Source organism: Jaculus jaculus, chromosome 4 (genome assembly GCF_020740685.1).
Source record: "Jaculus jaculus isolate mJacJac1 chromosome 4, mJacJac1.mat.Y.cur, whole genome shotgun sequence".
NCBI classification, from domain to species: domain Eukaryota; kingdom Metazoa; phylum Chordata; class Mammalia; order Rodentia; family Dipodidae; genus Jaculus; species Jaculus jaculus.
The window spans coordinates 33,952,343-33,972,414 of NC_059105.1; the positions used below are offsets into that span (position 1 = coordinate 33,952,343).

Below are 20,072 nucleotides of genomic sequence, written 5' to 3' on the forward strand. Positions count from 1 at the left end.
AGACCTTGAGTATGTAATAGGCAAGTTTTCCAGAAACAGAAAAATGGTGTTAGTTAGCAAATGCCTGCAGCTGTGCTATGGAGATAAAAAGGAAACACACGATTTACCTATGAGACAGGAGCTGCAGTACAAACCATGGCCTAGAAACAAAAACACCACTGCTGGACATAACCAGTACAACAGTCTATACAATAAAGGACATAAGCAATACAAAAGTATTCTATAGAGTACAAGACATAACGTTGGGGTAGGGGCTTTGAACTTCCTTACCCCAATTTCCAGCTCAGTTTTGGTGGGCATCCAAGAGCCTTGACAATGGCCTATAATGTAAAACTTAAAAAAAAATATATATATATATATATATAATATATATATATATATATATATATACACATACACACACACACATATATATAATTTGCAATCAGAGAGAGAAGAAAGAAAGAGAAGGAGCATGCCAGTGCCTCCAGCCACTGCAAACTAACTCCAGATATTTGTGCCACTTTGTGCATCTGGCTTTGCATGGGTACTTGGGGAATCAAACTTGGATTGTTACTCTCTTCCGGGCAGTGCATTAACCGCTGAGTCATCCCTCTAGCCCAGCATTTTGTTTTGTTTGTTGAGGTAGGGTCTCACTGTATCCCAGTCTGACCCAAACTTTGCTATGTAGCTTGAGGATGCCCTTGAACTCACAGTAATCCTTCTACCTCAGCCTTCCCAGTGCTGAGATTAAAGGCGTGCACCCCCACACTCAGTTTGTTGCAGTCAGGTTCGCATTGCTCACAGTAAACATGTGGCCAAGAGCAGCGTGTGGGAAAAAAGGTTTATTTTGGCCTACAGGCTCAAGGGGAACCTTCATGATGGCAGGAAAAATGATGGCAGGAGCAGAGGGTGGACAGCACCCCTGGGCAACAGCGGATAAATAGCAACAGGAGAGTGTCCCAAACACTGCCAAGAGGAAGCTAGCTATAATTCCCATAAGCCTACCCCCAACAGTGCATTACCTCCAGGAGGCTTTAATTCCCAAATTGCCATCATCTAGGGACCTAGTATTCAGAATACGAAAGTTTATGGGGGACGCCAGAATCAAAATGCCACACAACTAAAACATTTTGTTTTGTTTTTTTTTTTTTTTTTTTTTTGGTTTTTCGAGGTAGGGTCTCACTCTAGCCCAGGCTGACCTGGAATTCACTATGTAGTCTCAGGGTGGCCTCGAACTCACGGTGATCCTCCTACCTCTGCCTCCCGAGTGCTGGGATTAAAGGCATGCGCCACCACGCCTGGCAACATTTTGTATTTTTGAAGTAGGGTCTCTAGCTCAGGCTGACCTGGAATTCACTCTAGTCTCATGGTGGCCTGGAACTCATGGTGATCCTCCTACCTCTGCTTCCCGAGTACTGGGATTATAGGCGTGTGCCACCTTGCCAGAGAGAGAGAATGGACACACCAGGGGCTCTAGCCACTGTAAACAAACTCCAGACACAAGCGCCACTTTGTGCATCTGGCTTGCATGGGTTGTGGGGAATCAAACCTGGGTCCTTTGGCATTGAAGGAAGATGCCTTAACTGCTCAGCCATTTATCCAGCCCTAAAACAACTTTTTTGGTTTTTTCACATTGGGTCTCGCTCTAGCCTAGGCTGGCCTTGAACTCATGGTGATCCTTCTACCTCTGTCTCCCAAGTGCAATCCTCCTACTTCTCCTCCCAAGTGCTGGGATAAAGGCGTGTGCCACCACATCTGGCTGATTTTATTTTTTTTAAATTAACAACTTCTGTGAGTGTAAACAATATCCCATGGTAATTTTCTCCCTTCCCCCACTTTCCCCTTTGAAACTCCATTCTCCATTATATCCCCACCCTCTCAATCAGTCTCTCTTTTATTTTGATGTCATGATCTTTTCCTCCTATTATGATGGTTTTGTGTGGGTAGTGTCAGGTACTGTGAGGTCATGGATATCCAGGCCATTTTATGTCTGGAGGAGCACACTGTAAGGAGTCCTACCCTTTTGGCTCTTACATTATTTCTGCCACCTCTTCCGCATTAGACCCTGAGCCTTGGAAGGTATGATAGAGATATCACAGTGCTGAGCACTCCTGTCACTTCTTCTCAGCACCATGGTGCCTTCTTAGTCATCCCAAAGTCACTGCCATCTGAATAGAGAAGATTCTCTACCAAAAGTGAAAGTAGCATTAATATATAGGTATGTACATTAAGAGAAGTGCTTACTGGGCAGTTTGATAAGCATAGTATATACATTTAGCCGGACAGCAGCAGATGTTACACCCCGAGGGCTCATGACTACCCCTGTTATAAGGTTTAAGTATCAGGGATGTATTCCCTCCCATGGAGCAGGCCTCCAGTCCAATTGGAGGGCATTTGGTTTCCACCATGACAGACGTACCACTATTGCACCCATTGGCTCATTTGCCCTGGCTGACAAAATATAAGACTTGCAGTATCCACTGTCGAGTATCTTCACTGATGATTTCTCTTTTTCCTATTGAACTGCATATTGAATGGCTTCTTCCAGCTTTCTGTCAGCTGGTCTACATGGAGGTGGTTTTCAGCTCAGCTCCAGCAGGATTTCTCAGTGGCCTTGTAGCCCAAGTATGTGGAGTTTTCAGCAATAGGGTCTTACCATCTATTCCTGGTGGGAAACCAAGGGCCTTGGCAATGGCCTATAGTGCTAAAACTACATTAAAAAAAATTTTTTTCTGTTTATTTTGTCATTTATTTATTTTTTATTTTCACAATTTTTATTAACATTTTCCATAATTATGAAAAACATCCCATGGTAATACCCCCCCACACTTTCCCCTTTGAAATTCCATTCTTCATCATATTACCTCCCCATCTCAATCATTGTACTTACATATATACAATACCAACCTATTAAGTACCCTCCTCCCTTCCTTTCTCTTCCCTTTATGTCTCCTTTTTAACTTACTGGCCTCTGCTACTAAGTATTTTCCTTCTCACGCAGAAGCCCAATCATCTGTAGCTAGGATCCACATATGAGGGAGAACATGTGACGCTTGGCTTTCTGGGCCTGGGCTACCTCACTTAGTATAATCCTTTCCAGATCCATCCATTTTTCTGCAAATTTCATAACTTCATTTTTCTTTACTGAGTAGAACTCCATTGTATAAATGTGCCACATCTTCATTATCCACTCATCAGTTGAGGGACATGTAGGCTGGTTCCATTTCCCAGCTATTATAAATTGAGCAGCAATAAACATGGTTGAGCACATACTTCTAAGGAAATGAGATGAGTCCTTAGGATATATGCCTAGGAGTGCTATAGCTGGGTCTTATGGAAGATCAATCTTTAGCTGTTTTAGGAACCTCCACAATGATTTCCACAATGGTTCGACCAGTAAAACTACAGTTTTAATGGTTATTTTGGGGATAATGTTAAGAGAAAAAAAAATCCTTCAAACAACAGATATTGGCTTGGCGTGACCATAGAGAAGACTTTCCTTAGGAGCCATTGGCAAAATAAACTCCTTTAGAAGTATCATCTTGATTATTAATGATGGTATATTCAGTTATCATTTTCCCCTGTTAGCAATTGTATTGGTACATAAAATTTATACATATTGAACTGAAGTAAGGAATGTAGTGAAATATTCAGAAACTGAAAAACGAGTTTCGGTGTGTTTTTTCCCTAACTTGGAAAATCCCAGACATCCTCTTGAACCGTTCTCAGCAGCTCTTCTCCAGTTGTACCGCCAAGTTTGCCGACGGACAGCAGTGCTCGGTGCCAGTGTTTGACATTACACACCAGACGCCTCTGTGTGAAGAACATGCCAAAAAAATGGTAAGTTCAAAGTTTATTTTCTTTTTTTTTTTTTTTTTTTTTTTTTTTTGGTATTTCGAGGTAGGGTCTCATTCTGGTCCAGGCTGACCTGGAATTAACTCTGTCATCTCAGGGTGGCCTTGAACTCATGGCAATCCTCCTACCTCTGCCTCCCGAGTGCTGGGATTAAAGGCGTGCGCCACCACGCCCAGCTTCTCAAAGTTTATTTTCTGTAGTCAAGGCATTCAAACTTTTTTTCCTAGGAAGAAATACCTTTAACTGCTAAGCCATCTCTCCAGTCCAAAACAATCATTTGTTTTTATTTTTATTTATTTTTTTATTGACCACTTCCATAATTATAGACAATAAGCCATGGTACCTCCCTTCCCCTCCCACTTTCCCCTTCACAACTCTACTCCCCATCATATCCCCTTCCCCTCTCAATCAGCCTCTTTTATTTTATCGTCATCTTTTCCTCCTGTTAGGAGGGTCTTATGAAGGTAGTGCTAGGTACTGTGAGATTCCAGATATCAAGGCCAGTTTCTTTCTGGATGATTGCATCGTAAGCAATCCTACCCTTCCTTTGGCTCTTAGATTCTTTCTGCCACCCTGTGCCTTGGAAGGTGTGATAGAGATGTTTCAGTGCTCCTTTGTCACTTCTTCTCAGCACTATGGTGTCTTTGAGGCATCCCAGAGGTCACGGCTATCTGAAAAGAAAAGCTTCTCTAACCAAAAGTGAAAGTAGCATTAATATATGGGTGTGATCATTAAGAGAGAAGTGCTTACCAGGCACTTTGGTGAGCATAGTGTATACATTTAGTCAGATGCCAACAAACATTATAGCTCTAGGGCTCATGACTTCCCGGTCATAGATTTTCAGTATTAAGTATGTATTCCCTCCTGTGGAGCAGGCCTCCATTTCAATTAGAGAGCTGTTGGTTTCCCTCATAACAGACATGCCACTACTGCACCTGTTGGCTCCTTTGGCCAGGCTAGTCTAATTTAAGGCTTGCAGTGTCCACTGTTGTCTATCTCCACTGGTGATTTCTCTCTCTCCTGTGGAGTTGGATGTAGTATAGTTTTTTCTAGCCATTTGTCAGCTGGTGTACACAGAGAAGATTTTCAGCTCAGCTCCAGTAGGATTTCTCAGTGAGCTTGCAGCCCAAGTATGTTTTCACCAATAGGGTCTTACCATCTATTCTTGGTGGGAAACCAAGAGCCTCAGCAATGGCCTGTAATGCAAAACAATTTTTAAAAAATATTTATATTGTATTTATTTATTTATTAGAGAGAGAGAGAAAATGGGTGCAACAGGGCTTCTAGCCACTGTAGATGAATTCCAGGTGCATTTGCCACTTTGTGCATTTAGCTTTACATGAATGCTGGGGAATCGAACTTGCGTCCTTAGGCTTTGCAGGCAAATGCCTTAACCACTGAGCCATCTCTCTACTCCAGAACATTGATTTTAATACTTGAAATTTTGCAGTGTTTTTCTCTTGGACTAAAAAAATGTGTAAATGTTAGTCATGGTCTATTGATGCTTATTTAAAAGCCAACCAAACACATACCACTATTTTGGAAGAAAAAGGTTGAGCAACTGTAATTTAAAAAAAAAAATCTAGGATAGTTCATAAGATCCCATAGTGACACATGATGCTCAAAAAGTGTCAGGTGGTGCTGGAGAGATGGCTTAATGGTTAAAACACTTGCCTGCAAAGCCAAAGGACCCAGGTTCAATTCCCCAGGACCCACGTAAGCCAGATGCACAAGGTGGTACATGAATCTGGACTTCATTTGAAGTAGCTAGAGGGCCTGGAATGCCCATTCTCTTTCTGGGCTGGAGAGATGGCTTAGCGGTTAGGCACTTGCCTGTCAAGCCTAAGGACCCCAGTTCAAGGCTTGATTCCCCAAGACCCACGTTACCCAGATGCACAAGGGGCACACGCATCTGGAGGTCTTTTGCAGTGGCTGGAGGCCCTGGCGTGCCCATTGTCTATCTATCGGCCACTTTCTCTCTGTTGCTCTCAAATAAGTAAATAAACAAACAAACAAAAAAGTGTCAGGTTTTCAAGCCTTTCAAATTTTGGTAATGGGGCTCTGAAGCTTTCAAAGCATTGGAAGACCTAGCCAACTAACTTCCTTTTAAAATTCTGCCATTCCCACATACATCTAAGATCAGGAGAATATAGTTTAGTAATGAAGCTGTGCTTTACAATCTGCTTTACTGATTTACTGTGAGTGAGGATCTATATATATAAATAAATAAATAAATATTCATAAAACATATTTATATATAAATATATATTTATAAGTATATATATATATATATATATATATATATATATTTATTTGTTTATTTATTTATTTTGGTTTTCCAAGGTAGGGTCTCACTCTAGCTCAGGTTGACATGGAATTCACTGTATCGTCTCTGGGTGGCTGTTGCAGTCCGGTTCGCATTGCTGGTAGAAATCACCCAACCAAGAGCAGCTTGTGGGAAAAAGAGATTTATTTTGGCTTACAGGCTCGAGGGGAAGTTCCACGATGGCAGGGGAAAACGATGGCATGAGCGGAGGGTGGACATCACCCCCTGGCCAACATAAGGTGGACTACAGCAACAGGAGGGTGTGCCAAACACTGGCATGGGGAAACTGGCTATAAAGCCCTTAAGCCCGCCCCCAACAATACACTCCCTCCAGGAGGCATTAATTCCCAAATATCCATCAGCTGGGAACCTAGCATACAGAACACCTAAGTTTATGGGGGACACCTGAATCAAACCACCACATTCCGCCCCTGGCCCCCATAAACTGATATCCATACATGATGTAAAATATAATGCATTCAGTCTGACTTTAAAAGTCCCCATAGTACCATTATGTAAAATATAATGCATTCAGTCTGACTTTAAAAGTCCCCATAGTTTTTATCAATTCCAATGATGTTCATACATCCCCATAGTTCAAGATCTTTTAACTGAGCCATAATACCAAAAAATAATCTCAAAAAAAACCCATAATGGCACAGAATAAATATTCACACTGCAATAGATGGCATTGGGCATAGCAAAGGAACATTCAACCAATACAAGATTTAAAATAACCAGGGCAAACATCAAACTCTGTAGCTTCAAGTCCAGCAACTCTAGCCAGTGACAAATCTTCAAGTCCGATAATTCTAACCAGCAACAAGTCTCTGGCATTCCAATTCTGCCCCTCCAGCTAGGCTACTCACAGTCCTGGAAAACTTCATCGGGCCGGCAGCTCCTCATGGTCCCGGCATCTCCACTGGGTCTCCACTGCAAGCCACGGTTCATCCTCATGGCCCCATGGGGTCTCTATACAGGCAACTAGCAAACCTGCTTCACACTGCCCATGGCCGTTTTCAAAACACAAGACCGTGTTGCAAACTCAATGACCCTCTCTCCAGCATTTCTTATACTCCACGATACCAGGTAGGGTGCCAATTTGTTAATCCAGGGGGGAATAAAGCAGACATTGAAGAACAGGACACTCCTTGAGCACTCAGGCCCCTTCAAAAGAGTCGACATTCTTTCTGTTGCCCCAGCACAGGTCAGCTAGCCCAGTCTCAAAGGTTGTAATCTCTCAGTTGCAGCTGAACAGGCAACAGTTCACCCAAAGATTTTTCTTTCTGTGCCATATCCCTCTGCTCACACCAGTTCATTTCTGCGCAAAGCAACCCTGCACAACTTCTCAGGACACGGGCATAAGAGCAAGCTTCTCACACAAACTGCTAGCCCAGTCCACACAAGCTCTTTCTCACCCTCATAAGCCAAACCTCACGGTCCATAGTTCTTACTGCATTCAGGTCTTGCAGCTCTGACCAGGATAGACCATCAAGCTGTACTTACAGCACTGCAAAGCATCTCTTAGGCCAAGGTTTCAAATCCTTCCACATTCCTCTTGAAAATCAGCTCCAAAAGGCCAAAGCCACACAGTCAGGTGTCCAGCAGCAACCACACTCCTCGGTACCACTTTACTGTTGCAGTCTGGTTCGCATTGCTGGTAGAAATCACCCAACCGAGAGCAGCTTGTGGGAAAAAGAGATTTTTTTTTTGGCTTACAGGCTCGAGGGTAAGCTCCACGATGGCAGGGGAAAACGATGGCATGAGCGGAGGTTGGACATCACCCCCTGGCCAACATAAGGTGGACAACAGGAACAGGAGAGTGTGCCAAACACTGGCATGGGGAAACTGGCTATAAAGCCCTTAAGCCCGCCCCCAACAATACACTCCCTTCTGGAGGCATTAATTCCCAAATATCCATCAGCTGGGAACCTAGCATACAGAACACCTAAGTTTATGGGGGACACCTGAATCAAACCACCACAGTGGCCTTGAACTCATAGCAATCCTCCTACTTCTCCTCCCAAGTGCTGGGATAAAGGCGTGTGCCACCACATCTGGCTGATTTTATTTTTTTTAAATTAACAACTTCTGTGAGTGTAAACAATATCCCATGGTAATTTTCTCCCTTCCCCCACTTTCCCCTTTGAAACTCCATTCTCCATTATATCCCCACCCTCTCAATCAGTCTCTCTTTTATTTTGATGTCATGATCTTTTCCTCCTATTATGATGGTTTTGTGTGGGTAGTGTCAGGTACTGTGAGGTCATGGATATCCAGGCCATTTTATGTCTGGAGGAGCACACTGTAAGGAGTCCTACCCTTTTGGCTCTTACATTATTTCTGCCACCTCTTCCGCATTAGACCCTGAGCCTTGGAAGGTATGATAGAGATATCACAGTGCTGAGCACTCCTGTCACTTCTTCTCAGCACCATGGTGCCTTCTTAGTCATCCCAAAGTCACTGCCATCTGAATAGAGAAGATTCTCTACCAAAAGTGAAAGTAGCATTAATATATAGGTATGTACATTAAGAGAAGTGCTTACTGGGCAGTTTGATAAGCATAGTATATACATTTAGCCGGACAGCAGCAGATGTTACACCCCCTAGGGCTCATAACTACCCCTGTTTTAAGTTTTCAGTATCAGAGATGTATTCCCTCCCATGGAGTGGGCCTCCAGTCCAATTAGAGGGCATTTGGTTTCCACCATGACAGATGTGTCACTATTGCACTCTTTGGCTCATTTGTCCTGGCTGGCCAAATATAAGACTTACAGTGTCTACTGTTGAGTATCTTCACTGGTGATTTCTCTCTCTCCCTTTGAACCGCATGAAGAATGGCTTCTTCCCGGTTTTTCTCAGCTGGTCTACATGGAAGTGGTTATCAGCTCAGTTCCAGCAGGATTTCTCAGTGGCCTTGCAGCCCAAGTATGTGAAATGTTCAGCAATAGGGCCTTATCATCAAACCAAGGGCAGGGTTTTTGAGGCAGGGTTTCATGTAGCCCAGTCTGGACTCAAACTTGTATGTAGCTGAGAATGAACTTGAAGTCCTGGTCCTCATCCCCCTCTTTCTACCTTCCAGGTTCTAGATTTACAGGCATACCTGGCCTCATGAGTGAATGTTTTACTTGTACAGCCACTATGTGAATTCTTCTAAAGAAACTTAAAGCCATTTCTTCTTTTCATTATTCATACATTTCTACTTACCTTAATCAGAAAATGTTTATTTTTGTATAGTGTTATAAAATAAAAATGTGATAATCAAGTTTGTGTAAATAGCTTACAATACAAATATTTATAAGATGATCTTGTCTCTAAAGACTATTTCAGAATCTGACAGCTGTTTTTGTTTCAGGTTAAAAATTACTTTGAGATAACACTTATTCTCAATCTGAACCCGTATGAGAGATTTTCAGTTTGACAGAAATTCTGTCAAATTTTTGGCTGTACTTTCATATTATATCCTGAATTCCTCCCTACTGCTGGGATTAAAGATGTGTGCCACCATTCCCAGCCTTCATTCAAATTTCGTATCACATGTGATCTTGTTAAAGACACCTTTTACCTTCCTAATATCCTGTGAGTTTTTTTTTATTTTATTTTATTTTATTTTTTTTGCTTGCATTCTTTTTACTTTTTTGTTTTTTTTTTTAATTTTTATTAACATTTTCCATGATTATAAAATATATCCCATGGTAATTCCCTCCCTCCCCACCCCCACACTTTCCCATTTGAAATTCCATTCTCCATCATATTACCTCCCCATTACAATCATTGTAATTACATATTCCTGTGAGTTTTTATCCTCATACACTATCATATTTTCCTTCCTGCCTTTCCTTTGTCTAACGTTATTTGTTTATTCATTGTCTGTGTTCTCCTACTAGAATAGAATGTAAACTTCATAAGGGAATATTTCCTAAGTGAATATTTTTCCTCATTACGATACTACCAGGTCTTAGGACAGGGGTGCACGGTACTTAATTGTTGAGCAAACTAATGGTTAGGCAATAGGCTATTGATAGATAAAGATTCAAAGCTAGACTCAGCCGCTGGGATTGGTCAGCTATGAGCAGAAGAGGACCAAACCACAGGAAGTGCAGGCTGGCATGCCCAACACGGTACTCTTATCAGCCATGCAGTAGGTGGAGAGTGGTACCTTGTCCTGACATGGAGGTAGAATAAGATATTGGGAAAGTAAAGTGAACTCTAGCATACAGAAGGTTTGTAAGGAGAGGGGCCTCTAGCTCAGTGAAACTAAGAGGGGATGGCACAAGCAAGGCAAGGTGGCCATCATGGGCTGTCATGTGAAGTACCTGGTATATGACCAAGAATGTTATAGCTGTGGAACATCACCTAAGAATCAGACAGGAGCTTGGACTCTAATTATTAGGAGCATTGGTAGGATTTGTCATATCTGGGGCTTAGGCTCTGCATTGTACCAGAGGCAGCCTGGAATTTTTCATAATTGTTGTTTTATATTTATTAAAAGAGTCTCTTAAAGGCTTAGACATGGAGCCAGGTGTGGTGGTGCATGCCCTTAATCCCAGCTCTTGGGAAGCAGAGGTAGGAGAATCGTGAGTTTGAGGCTACCCTGAGACTGCTTAGCAAATTCCAGGTCAACCTGGGCTAAAGCGGGGCCTTATCTTGAAAAACCACAATAATAATTATAATTATAAAAGACTTACACATGGATTTTTATCTTTTCACTACTGGTTTCAGCTGTACCACTTGACATGTCTAAGGTAGTAGTTTTGTGAACTGTGTTGCAACCTTATCTGCTTTGTAGTTAATTTCTTACTTTTTTCTCTTTTCCAGGCTGACCTAGAATTCAGTAGGTAGTCTCAGGCTGGCCTTGAACTCACAGTTCCTAACCCTAACCCTACCTAAACCTCCTGAGTACTGAAGACTGCGCCTAAACGCACTATGCCCAGCTTACTCTCTTTTCTCACTTGGTTGTTGCTCTGTACAAAACCAAGTTGTGGTCACTTCTTCAGTGATGAGTATTTTGTTTTACTAATGCCAGCTTTACACCCTGCTACTCTTGGTGCTTTCCTGTGCACACAGGATTTTCCTGCATAAGATATACAATTGGGCTGTTGATGTGGCTCATTGGTAGACTGCTCCTAGCACCACAGAAAATTGTGTATGGTGATGCACAGCTGTAATCTCAGCACTCGAGGTTGAGGTAGAAGGATCAGAAGTTTAAGGTCATCCTCAGTTTACATAAGAAGTTTGAGGCAAGCCTAGAGCTGTACTGATACTGTCAGAAAGGAAGGAAGGAAGGGAGCATGCATGCATGCAGACTGGAGAGATGGCTCAGCTGTTAAGGCACTTGCCTGCAAAGTCTAAGGACCAGAGTTCACTTGCCCAGTACCAGATGCACAAGGTGGTGCATGTGTCTGGTGGCTCTGACACACCGTTCTCTCTGTCTCTCTTCTGTCTCTCTCTGCTTGCAAATAAATAAATAAAAATATTTTTTAAAGAAGGAAGTACCAAAGTGTACACACCTTAATTCAAACAACAGCAGCACAGTGTGTATATAGACAATGTCAGATGTGACCATCACTTTGCTGATAGCAAGTATAAAATGTTCCCCATTTGCAGAGATATTAAAGTGACGTCTTACAGTTGATGGAAAAGTATCTAGTTCAGGAAGCTGTTGTAAAGTACCTTGGAATGGTTGGCTTATAAACAACAAAAACATATGTTTCATGCTTCTGGATGCTTGAAGTTCAAGAAAAGAGAATGAGGAAGAGAGAAAGGGATAGAGGTAGAGACTTGGAAGTCCATGGGGTTCTTTTCTGGGTTGCATCCTGCCAACATCATTGTATTGTCATATGGTGTCTTTTTAAAGTTTTTGTTTGTTTGTTTGTTTGTTTATTTTTGAGGCAGGGTCTTACTCCAACTCAGCCTGACCTGGAACTTACTCTGTAATTACAGGCTGCCCTCAAACTCATGGTGATCCTCCTAACTAAGTTAAAGGCATGCACCACCAGGCCCAGCTTATAGTGTGTCTTTTATGTTCATGAGGGTTTATCCTTGTAACTGAAGGCCCTATCTTGTGATAGGGTTAGGATCCCAATGCAAATTTTGGGATGACACAAACATCGAGCCCATAACTGATGGTAGATAGAATTAAGAATGCTAATTATGAGCTGGGCATGGTGGCACATGCCTTTAATCCCAGCACTCGGGAGGCAGAGGTAGGAGGATCGCCATGAGTTTGAGGACACCCTGAGACTCCATAGTTAATTCCAGGTCAGCCTGGGCTAGAGTGAGACCCTACCTTGAAACCCCCCCCCCAAAAAAAAATGCTAATTATGGAAAGCTAGTAGAACTGCTAGTTTCTTGCTTGTGAGGCAAGTACTGGACCAACTGAGCCCTGAGTCTACTAACCCTTTAATCTTACAAATCTAAAAATAATTTCCTTTTCTGTTCCCTTGAGGTATTTATATTATCATTACTCATTTTTCTATGTACTATATGTATTCTTCATACATGTACATAATGCATTTTGATCATCATCCATTCCCACGACTTTCTTTGTTTCCCCTTACCTGTCTCACTTCACTAACCCTTTTTCTTTTCTTATTTATTTATTTTGTCAAGGTACAGTCTCACTCTAACCTAGGCTGACCTGTAATTCACTATGTATGGCCTTGAGCTCATGGCAATCCTTCTACCTCTGTCTCCCAAGTGGTGGGATTAAAGGCCTGAGCCACCATGCCTGGCAGGTCCTTTTTCCTTTTGGACATTGCTGAGGATCAAAGTTAGGCCTTGCTCTACCACTGAGCTACAACACTAGCTCTCACAGTATTTTTGTTTTGCTTTGTTTTGTTTTTGAGGGTCTCACTCTAGTCCAGGTTGACCTTGAACTGACTCTAGTTCCAGGCTGGCCTAAACTCCCAGCAATCCTCCTCCCTCTGCCTCCCAAGTGCTGGTACCAAAGGACAATGTATCTGTGCGTGTATGTGTCTGTAATTGAAGTTATTTTTTTTTTGTTCACTTATTATGTATAATTTTGGGCATTATTTAACTACTAAGAGATATAAATAATTTTTTAAAGTAGTTAAGTTTTTCACAGATAACCTTGGTGGGTTTTTTGCGGTTTTGGGGGGTTTTGCGAGGTAGGGTCTCACTCTGGCCCAGGCTGACCTGTGGAATTCACTATGCAGTCTCAGGGTGGCCTTGCACTCACAGTGATCCTCCTACCTCTGCCTCCCAAGTGCTGGGATTAAAGGCCTGCGCCACCACGCCCAGCTTGGTGGGGTTGGTTGGTTTGTTTGTTTTTGTTTGGGGGTTAAAATTTTTATTATGTCTGGGGAGATGGTTCAGTAGTTAATGGTGCTTCTTTGCAAAACCTGCTGGCCTGGATTTGATTTCTTAGTACTCATGTAAAGTCAGATACAAAGTGGAGCATGTATCTGAAATTCATTTGCAGTGGCAGAGGCCCTGGTCGTTTTCTTTCTCTCTAATTTTCTCTCTTCCCTTTTCCTGCTTGCAAATAAATAAATATTTTTAAATGATTTAATGTATTTATTTACTTACTTGAGAGACAATGGAACAGAGAGAGAACTGGTCCACCAGAGCCTCGAGCCACTACAAACTCTAGACACATGTATCACCTTGAGCTTCTGGCTTACAAGGGTACTGGGAAATCAAACCTGGGTCCTTAGGTTTCGCAGGCACGTGCCTTAACTGCTAAGCCATCTCTCCAACCAGACTTTGTTTTTATTTTATTTATTTATTTATTTATTTTGGTGGATAGGGTCTCACTCCAGCCCAGGCTGACCTGGAATTCACTATGTAGTCTCAGGGTGGACTTGAACTCATGGTGATCCTCCTACCTCTGTCTCTGGTGCTGGGATTAAAGATGTGCACCACCACTCCTGACTTGACTTATTTTTTATTTTGTGTGTGTGTAGGGGCATGCCATGGCATGTGTGTGGAGGTCAGAGGAGTTGTTTACTCTGCTTTCTTTGAGACTCTTGCTGCTGCAAACAAGTGTGCCCTATAAGCTTTGGATCTTCCTGGCTCCATCTGTCATTGTCTTGAGTGTGCTGGGGTCACAGCATGAGCCAGTGTGTGTGCTTCCAGCTTTATGTGGGTGTTGAGAAATTGAACCCATGCTAGCAGGCTTTCAGCAAGGACCTTTATCAGGGAGCCATTGCCTCAGTCCTAACTCAGGTTTTTTAGATAAATTTATTTTAACTAATACATAAAAGGTAAAATTATTCTATAAGTAGGATAATAGATGTTTTGGCCCATTGTGGTGGTGCACACCAGTAGCATATTGTTGAAGAGGCAGAGTTCAAGGCCAGCGTGGGCTACAGACTTTTTTAAAAAGATGTTTTGATACAATCATACTTTATTACTTTTTAAATCTTTTTTCAAAGTAGGGTCTCACTGGCTGACCTGGAATGCAGGTCAGAGGTAGTCCCAGGATTGCCTTGAACTCTCTGTGATCTTCCTACCTCTGCCTCCGGAGTGCTGGGATTAAAGGTGTGTGCCACCATACCCCATATGTTTATCATTCCTATGTAGAAAAAAAGGTATGGAAATCTTTTCTTTTTGTTCTTTGAAATATGCAGAATATTGTTGTCATCTGTAATCACCTTTCTGCTCCTTAGAAAGGTGGATTGGGGTATGTTGAACAGCGGACAGTCTCAGTTTAAAAGGAACTATCTGTCTATTCTAAAGGACAATTTCCTGAGAGGAGATAACTCCCGTAAAGTTCAGCACCAGCAGCAGAGGAAACCCAGGAAAAAAACCAAGCCTCCTGCACTTACCAAAAAACACAAGAAGAAGAGAAGGCGTGGACCTCGTCGACCCCAGAAACCCATTCCCCCTGCCGTCCCCCAAGGGAACCTCAGCATGCCCACCAGCGTCTCACTGCCAGCAGAGGCCTCTCACACCCGGTCAGTGGTGGCTTCGGGATTAGCTTCCTGCGTGCCATTGGCTCTCAGAATGTGGGTTTATTGCCGTATTGTTACTAGTCTACAGAAGCCACCTCATATATTAGCATAGACCCTTTTTGCAGCTTTATGTACCAATTTTACCAATATCTGGCTGAGTGTGTGGTACAAATTTTACTAATAAAGCTTTTTGATTATAGCAAAGAAATACTTAAACTGAGAATTTAATTTTATGTTCTCAGGTTTTCTGCTTTGGTAGAAATTTCATAGATGTTCTAACATAATTATTGTATCATGAATAGAATACATTAATTATGGCAGACTTAAACACGTTGACCAGATGAATATGAAGCTTCTGTTTTAGCTAATTACATTATTTTGACCAGATTTGAAATCTGCTAAAAAGTAGATGCATCTGTTGTAATTCATTATACTAATTTGAAGTAAATATTACCTAGTAATGATTTTCTTAATCATGGGTAAAGGTTGTAGGAATCTGTGACTATTGCAGTAAGGTCTGTTTTTCTGCAGAATCTTAACTTTCTTAAAAAATTTCTTAAAAAGTAAGGGGTCATTTCCTTTTGGGGGGGGGTGGGACTTTGAAGTAGGGTCTCACTCTAGCTCAGGCTGACCTGGATTCACTATGGAGTCTCAGGGTGGCCTCAAACTCAGGGTGATCCTCCTACCTCTGCTTCCCGAGTGTGGGGATTAAAGGCTTGTGCCACCATTCCTGGCATCCTTTTTTTCTATTTATTAATTGTTTTCAAGACAAAGTCTCATAACCCATAGTAGGCTTAAACTTTCTGTACAAGAACTAGGATTATAGGCTTGTCAACCTTACCATGTTTGGGGAGGACTCATTTTATTTTAGGATCTCCCATGCTGGCATTGAATGTATAGCAAACCTGAAAGGCATTCTGTTATGTTCGAACTTGTGACATTGGTGTAAAGGTAAGAGGGAATCTTGGGGTCTTAGCTGCACTGCCTTTGCAGGAGCCCTTCCACGCCAGAGCTGAGTGCTGAGGACCTGCCGGAGGACATTGCCAACGAGATCACTGACATTCCACACGATTTGGAATTGAACCAGGAGGACTTCTCAGACGTCCTGCCACGGCTGCCTGATGACTTACAAGATTTTGATTTCTTTGAAGGTATTTCTTTGTTCCTTTAAAGTGAATAATTTTCCTTTAGTTTATTTTTGCCTTTTCAAGGTAGAGTCTCACTCTAGCCCAGGCTGAACTGGAACTTACTCTGTGGTCCTAGGCTGGTCTTGAACTCATGGTGATCTTCCTACCTCTGCCTCCCGAGAGCTGGGATTAAAGGTGTGTGTCACTATGCCTGGCTTAGTTTATTTATTATTTATTTATTTTATTTTTGGTTTTTCGAGGTAGGGTCTCACTCTAGCTCAGGCTGACCTAGAATTCACTATGTAGTCTCAGAGTTGTCTGAAACTCACGGCAATCGTCCTACCTCTGCCTCCCGAGTGCTGGGATTAAAGGTGTGTGCCACCACGCCCAGCTAATAATGAGTGAAAAAATCAGCAATCCTTAGCACTCTTAAATTCCATGGATGGTTTTTAAATGCAAAGAAACTGAAGGTAGTAATTCCAGTTCAAGGACACTTGGCTTCCAGGATACTTGAGGCCTGTCCTACAGATCAGTGTTTCACTTTTCTTTCTAATCCCAACTGTTTTTAAGGACTCTCTATTTGGGGGAGGAGAGTTCAAGGTAGGGTCTTGCCTGGAGACAGTGTGTCAGCTAGCCCAGGCTGATCTGGAATCCACTATGGAGTCTCAGGGTGGCCTCAAACTCAGAGTGATCCTCCTACCTCTTCCTCCTGAGGTTAAAAGTATGTGCCACCATACCTGGCAGGATTCCCCTTTGATAGAATGTTGTTTGAAGTAACTCAAGTATGGTTTTTGTGGTATAGATTGGTTTTGAGCTCTGCTGATTCTTGATGGCTTTTGTTGACCCAGGAAAGAATGGAGATCTCCTCCCAACCACTGAAGAGGCCGAGGAACTTGAGCGGGCCTTGCAGGCTGTAACTTCTCTCGAGTGCCTGAGTACCATTGGGGTACTTACCCAGCCAGATGGTGTGCCAGTCCAGGAGTTGTCAGATAGAGGAATGGAAGTGTTTTCCACGGGTACTGATGCTTCCGGAATCCCGTCCTTGAGTCGAGAAGTTAACACAGACCTGGGGGAGCTTCTAAACGGGCGAATAGTACATGATAATTTTCCTAGTCTTGAGCTGGATGAGAACCTGCTCCGTTCTGCTACCTTGTCCAACCCACCTACACCCCTGGCAGGGCAGATCCAGGGGCAGTTCTCTGCCCCAGCCAACGTTGGCCTTACTTCTGCCACTCTGATCAGCCAGAGTGCACTTGGGGAGAGAGCCTTCCCAGGACAGTTTCACGGACTTCATGATGGCAGCCATGCCTCCCAGAGGCCACTTCCTGCCCAGCTGCTGAGCAAGGCAGATGACGTAATCACCTCACGACAGCAATACAGCAGTGATCATTCACACTCCTCGCCCCATGGAAGCCATTATGATAGCGAGCACGTGCCGTCTCCCTACAGTGACCACATCACCTCTCCCCACACTGCATCTTACTCTGGTGACAATATGGCAGCTACCTTTTCAACAGAAATGCCCATCATGGCGCAGCACTTGCTCCCAACCCAGCTTGAGGTGCCACTTGGAGGAGTGGTTAACCCCAGAACTCACTGGGGGAACCTCCCCGTCAACCTAGGCGATCCTTCTGCATTTAGCAACCTCCTTGGCGCGGATGGACACCTTCTTTCCACTTCCCTGTCCACGCCACCCACCACGTCCAACTCAGAGACCACACAGCCTGCCTTCGCCACCGTGACCCCCAGCAGCTCCAGTGTGCTTCCGGGGTTACCACAGACCAGCTTCAGTGGCATGGGGCCTTCTGCTGAACTAATGGCCTCCACCTCTCCCAAGCAGCAGCTCCCGCAGTTCAGCGCAGCCTTCGGCCACCAGCTGAGTTCGCACAGTGGCATTCCTAAGGACCTGCAGCCCAGCCACAGTTCTATTGCCCCTCCTACAGGCTTCACAGTAACAGGTGCCACTGCTACAAGTACCAATAATGCACCTTCCCCCTTCCCCTCCCCCTCCCCTAGCTGAACATGTCTGTGAGCTTGCAGGCAGGTGGGAAGCCCGGTGTTTTCTATCTTTGCTTCCTCTTTGCAGCCCTCTCCCCTTTTCCTAAGGAAGATTTAAATTAACAGTTGGGGATTCGAGGGCCTCCCCTTCCCATTCTACAAGTGGCCGTGCAGTGGACCTCGTGTCAGTGTTCGCGCGTGCTCCTTAGCACTGGTGCTCATTCCCTCCTGGCAGGTCCTCTCGGCCTGGTGGTCTCCTCGGCCGGCCGGCGGTTCAGCACAGTGACTGGATAGGGTTGATTTTTCTTTTGCAGCGAGTCCTAGAAGTGGAAGATACCTCAGATTACCAGTGCCCTTTACTATTCCCCAGTGTTCAGATCAGTGCTTTCCATTCTCTAGCCAGGTTTTTATAGAGGAGGTTCAAGATAGAATGACCCTTCTTGAGCTCCTGTAGAGCAGGTGGTGCGCGGAGGCTGGTCAAGGCTCTGGCTTAGTACCAACTATCCAACACCACGGTGAGGCCAGGATGTCATTCCTAATTGTGGTATGATTAATTAAAAAGAAATGAAAAGTTGTCTTTTGACTGGCTGTGCGTGTATGTGCATCCATGCGTGTGTCTTGTGCCGTGCAGGAAATAGCTGTCCCATTGTATTTTTTTTCACCCCTAGAATGAGCAGACACTCTTTTCTTCTTCCTTCCATCTCATACTCTAGCAAGGTTGGTCATTCTTTCCCACTGAGTTGACTGAAATGTCCTGAATAGGGAGAAGATGGTCTAGTAGTGTCAATAGCACAGTCCTTTTCTGCTAAAAAATTAGCCCATGAAGAAACGGGACACAGAAAGCTGAATTCACATCAGAGATGGGGTATGTCATGAGAAGCTTACCCAAGTGACCGTAGGGCAACCAAGTTTCAGAGGCCTGGTGATGTGTACACTTGTTCCTCGGCCCCTCACTCAAGGAACACATTTGCCAGGTGTAATTAAAGGAAACATTTTGATGTGAAAAAGCAGAATAGGTGAGGTGGATTTGAATGTTGAAATCTGTGAACTCCTTGGTCCATCTTTTGCTTTTAATTTTTCATGTTTACAGTTGTGGTTCTTTGGTGAGGTTTGTAATGTTGAAGACACTTGTAGAATTGGTATACCTGTTGTAAAGTGATGTGTAATATCTGAAGGATACACATTTTAAAGTTTATTTCAAAGCAGAATATGGAAATTAGACATAAATTTTACTTACCTTAGGTACTTTAAAATAATTCAAGTACTTAGGTTTAAGTAAATCTGGAAATAGTTTTGGGAAATTTTCATAAGTACCAGAATTTTAGAGTTAAAAAATCCTATTGGGTAGTTTAGTAACTTGGTGACTCTGAAATGATGTGTGAGGTTTCTTCTTGACTGCCTTCCCCGCCCCAAAGAAGGGTGGACCTTGATTTTCTTTGTTTCTGCTGAGATGTTACACTGTCCCTTAAGTTACCATTGCTCTTCATCCCCAAGTCCAGTCTCACGTCTACATGTACCCTAGAGAAGTCAGACACGATATCTATTAATGATGTGTGCAGGGTCTGTGATCTTAGTTCCTTCCTTGTAAGTAAAGATGTGGATGTATTTTCGTACTTCTTCTTTATATTCTCTTCATGCTAGTTCTAATCAGCCCCTTCTTTTGAAAGTTTTTCTTTCTCAGCTTTTCAAAGGAATAATGGTGACCATCAGGCATTATGCAGATACCAGGTGCCTGATATGATGGAGGGAAGTGTCACATGACTGTGAAATCATGATATACCCTATTTTGTATTTATTAAAGTTGGGGGGGGTTACAAAATATGTAATATATGTACTTTAAAAAAATCATTTAAATTAATTGGAAGA

At 43.1% G+C, this 20,072-nt stretch overlaps 1 protein-coding gene across 5 annotated transcripts in view; it reads left to right on the top strand.

Moving 5' to 3' along the window:
• Ino80d (INO80 complex subunit D) overlaps positions 1-18,781 on the top strand; it is a 102,289-nt gene extending 83,508 nt beyond the window's left edge. For all 5 annotated transcript variants that reach the window (XM_045147595.1, XM_045147596.1, XM_045147593.1 and 2 more), the window contains exons 9-12: positions 3,689-3,822; positions 14,867-15,084; positions 16,075-16,232; positions 17,057-18,781. In XM_045147595.1, the coding sequence (XP_045003530.1) occupies positions 3,689-3,822; positions 14,867-15,084; positions 16,075-16,232; positions 17,057-18,228 (1,682 nt within the window). In that variant the 3' untranslated portion in view covers positions 18,229-18,781. The remainder of the gene's footprint in view (positions 1-3,688; positions 3,823-14,866; positions 15,085-16,074; positions 16,233-17,056) is intronic.
• The last annotated feature ends 1,291 nt before the right edge of the window (positions 18,782-20,072 follow it).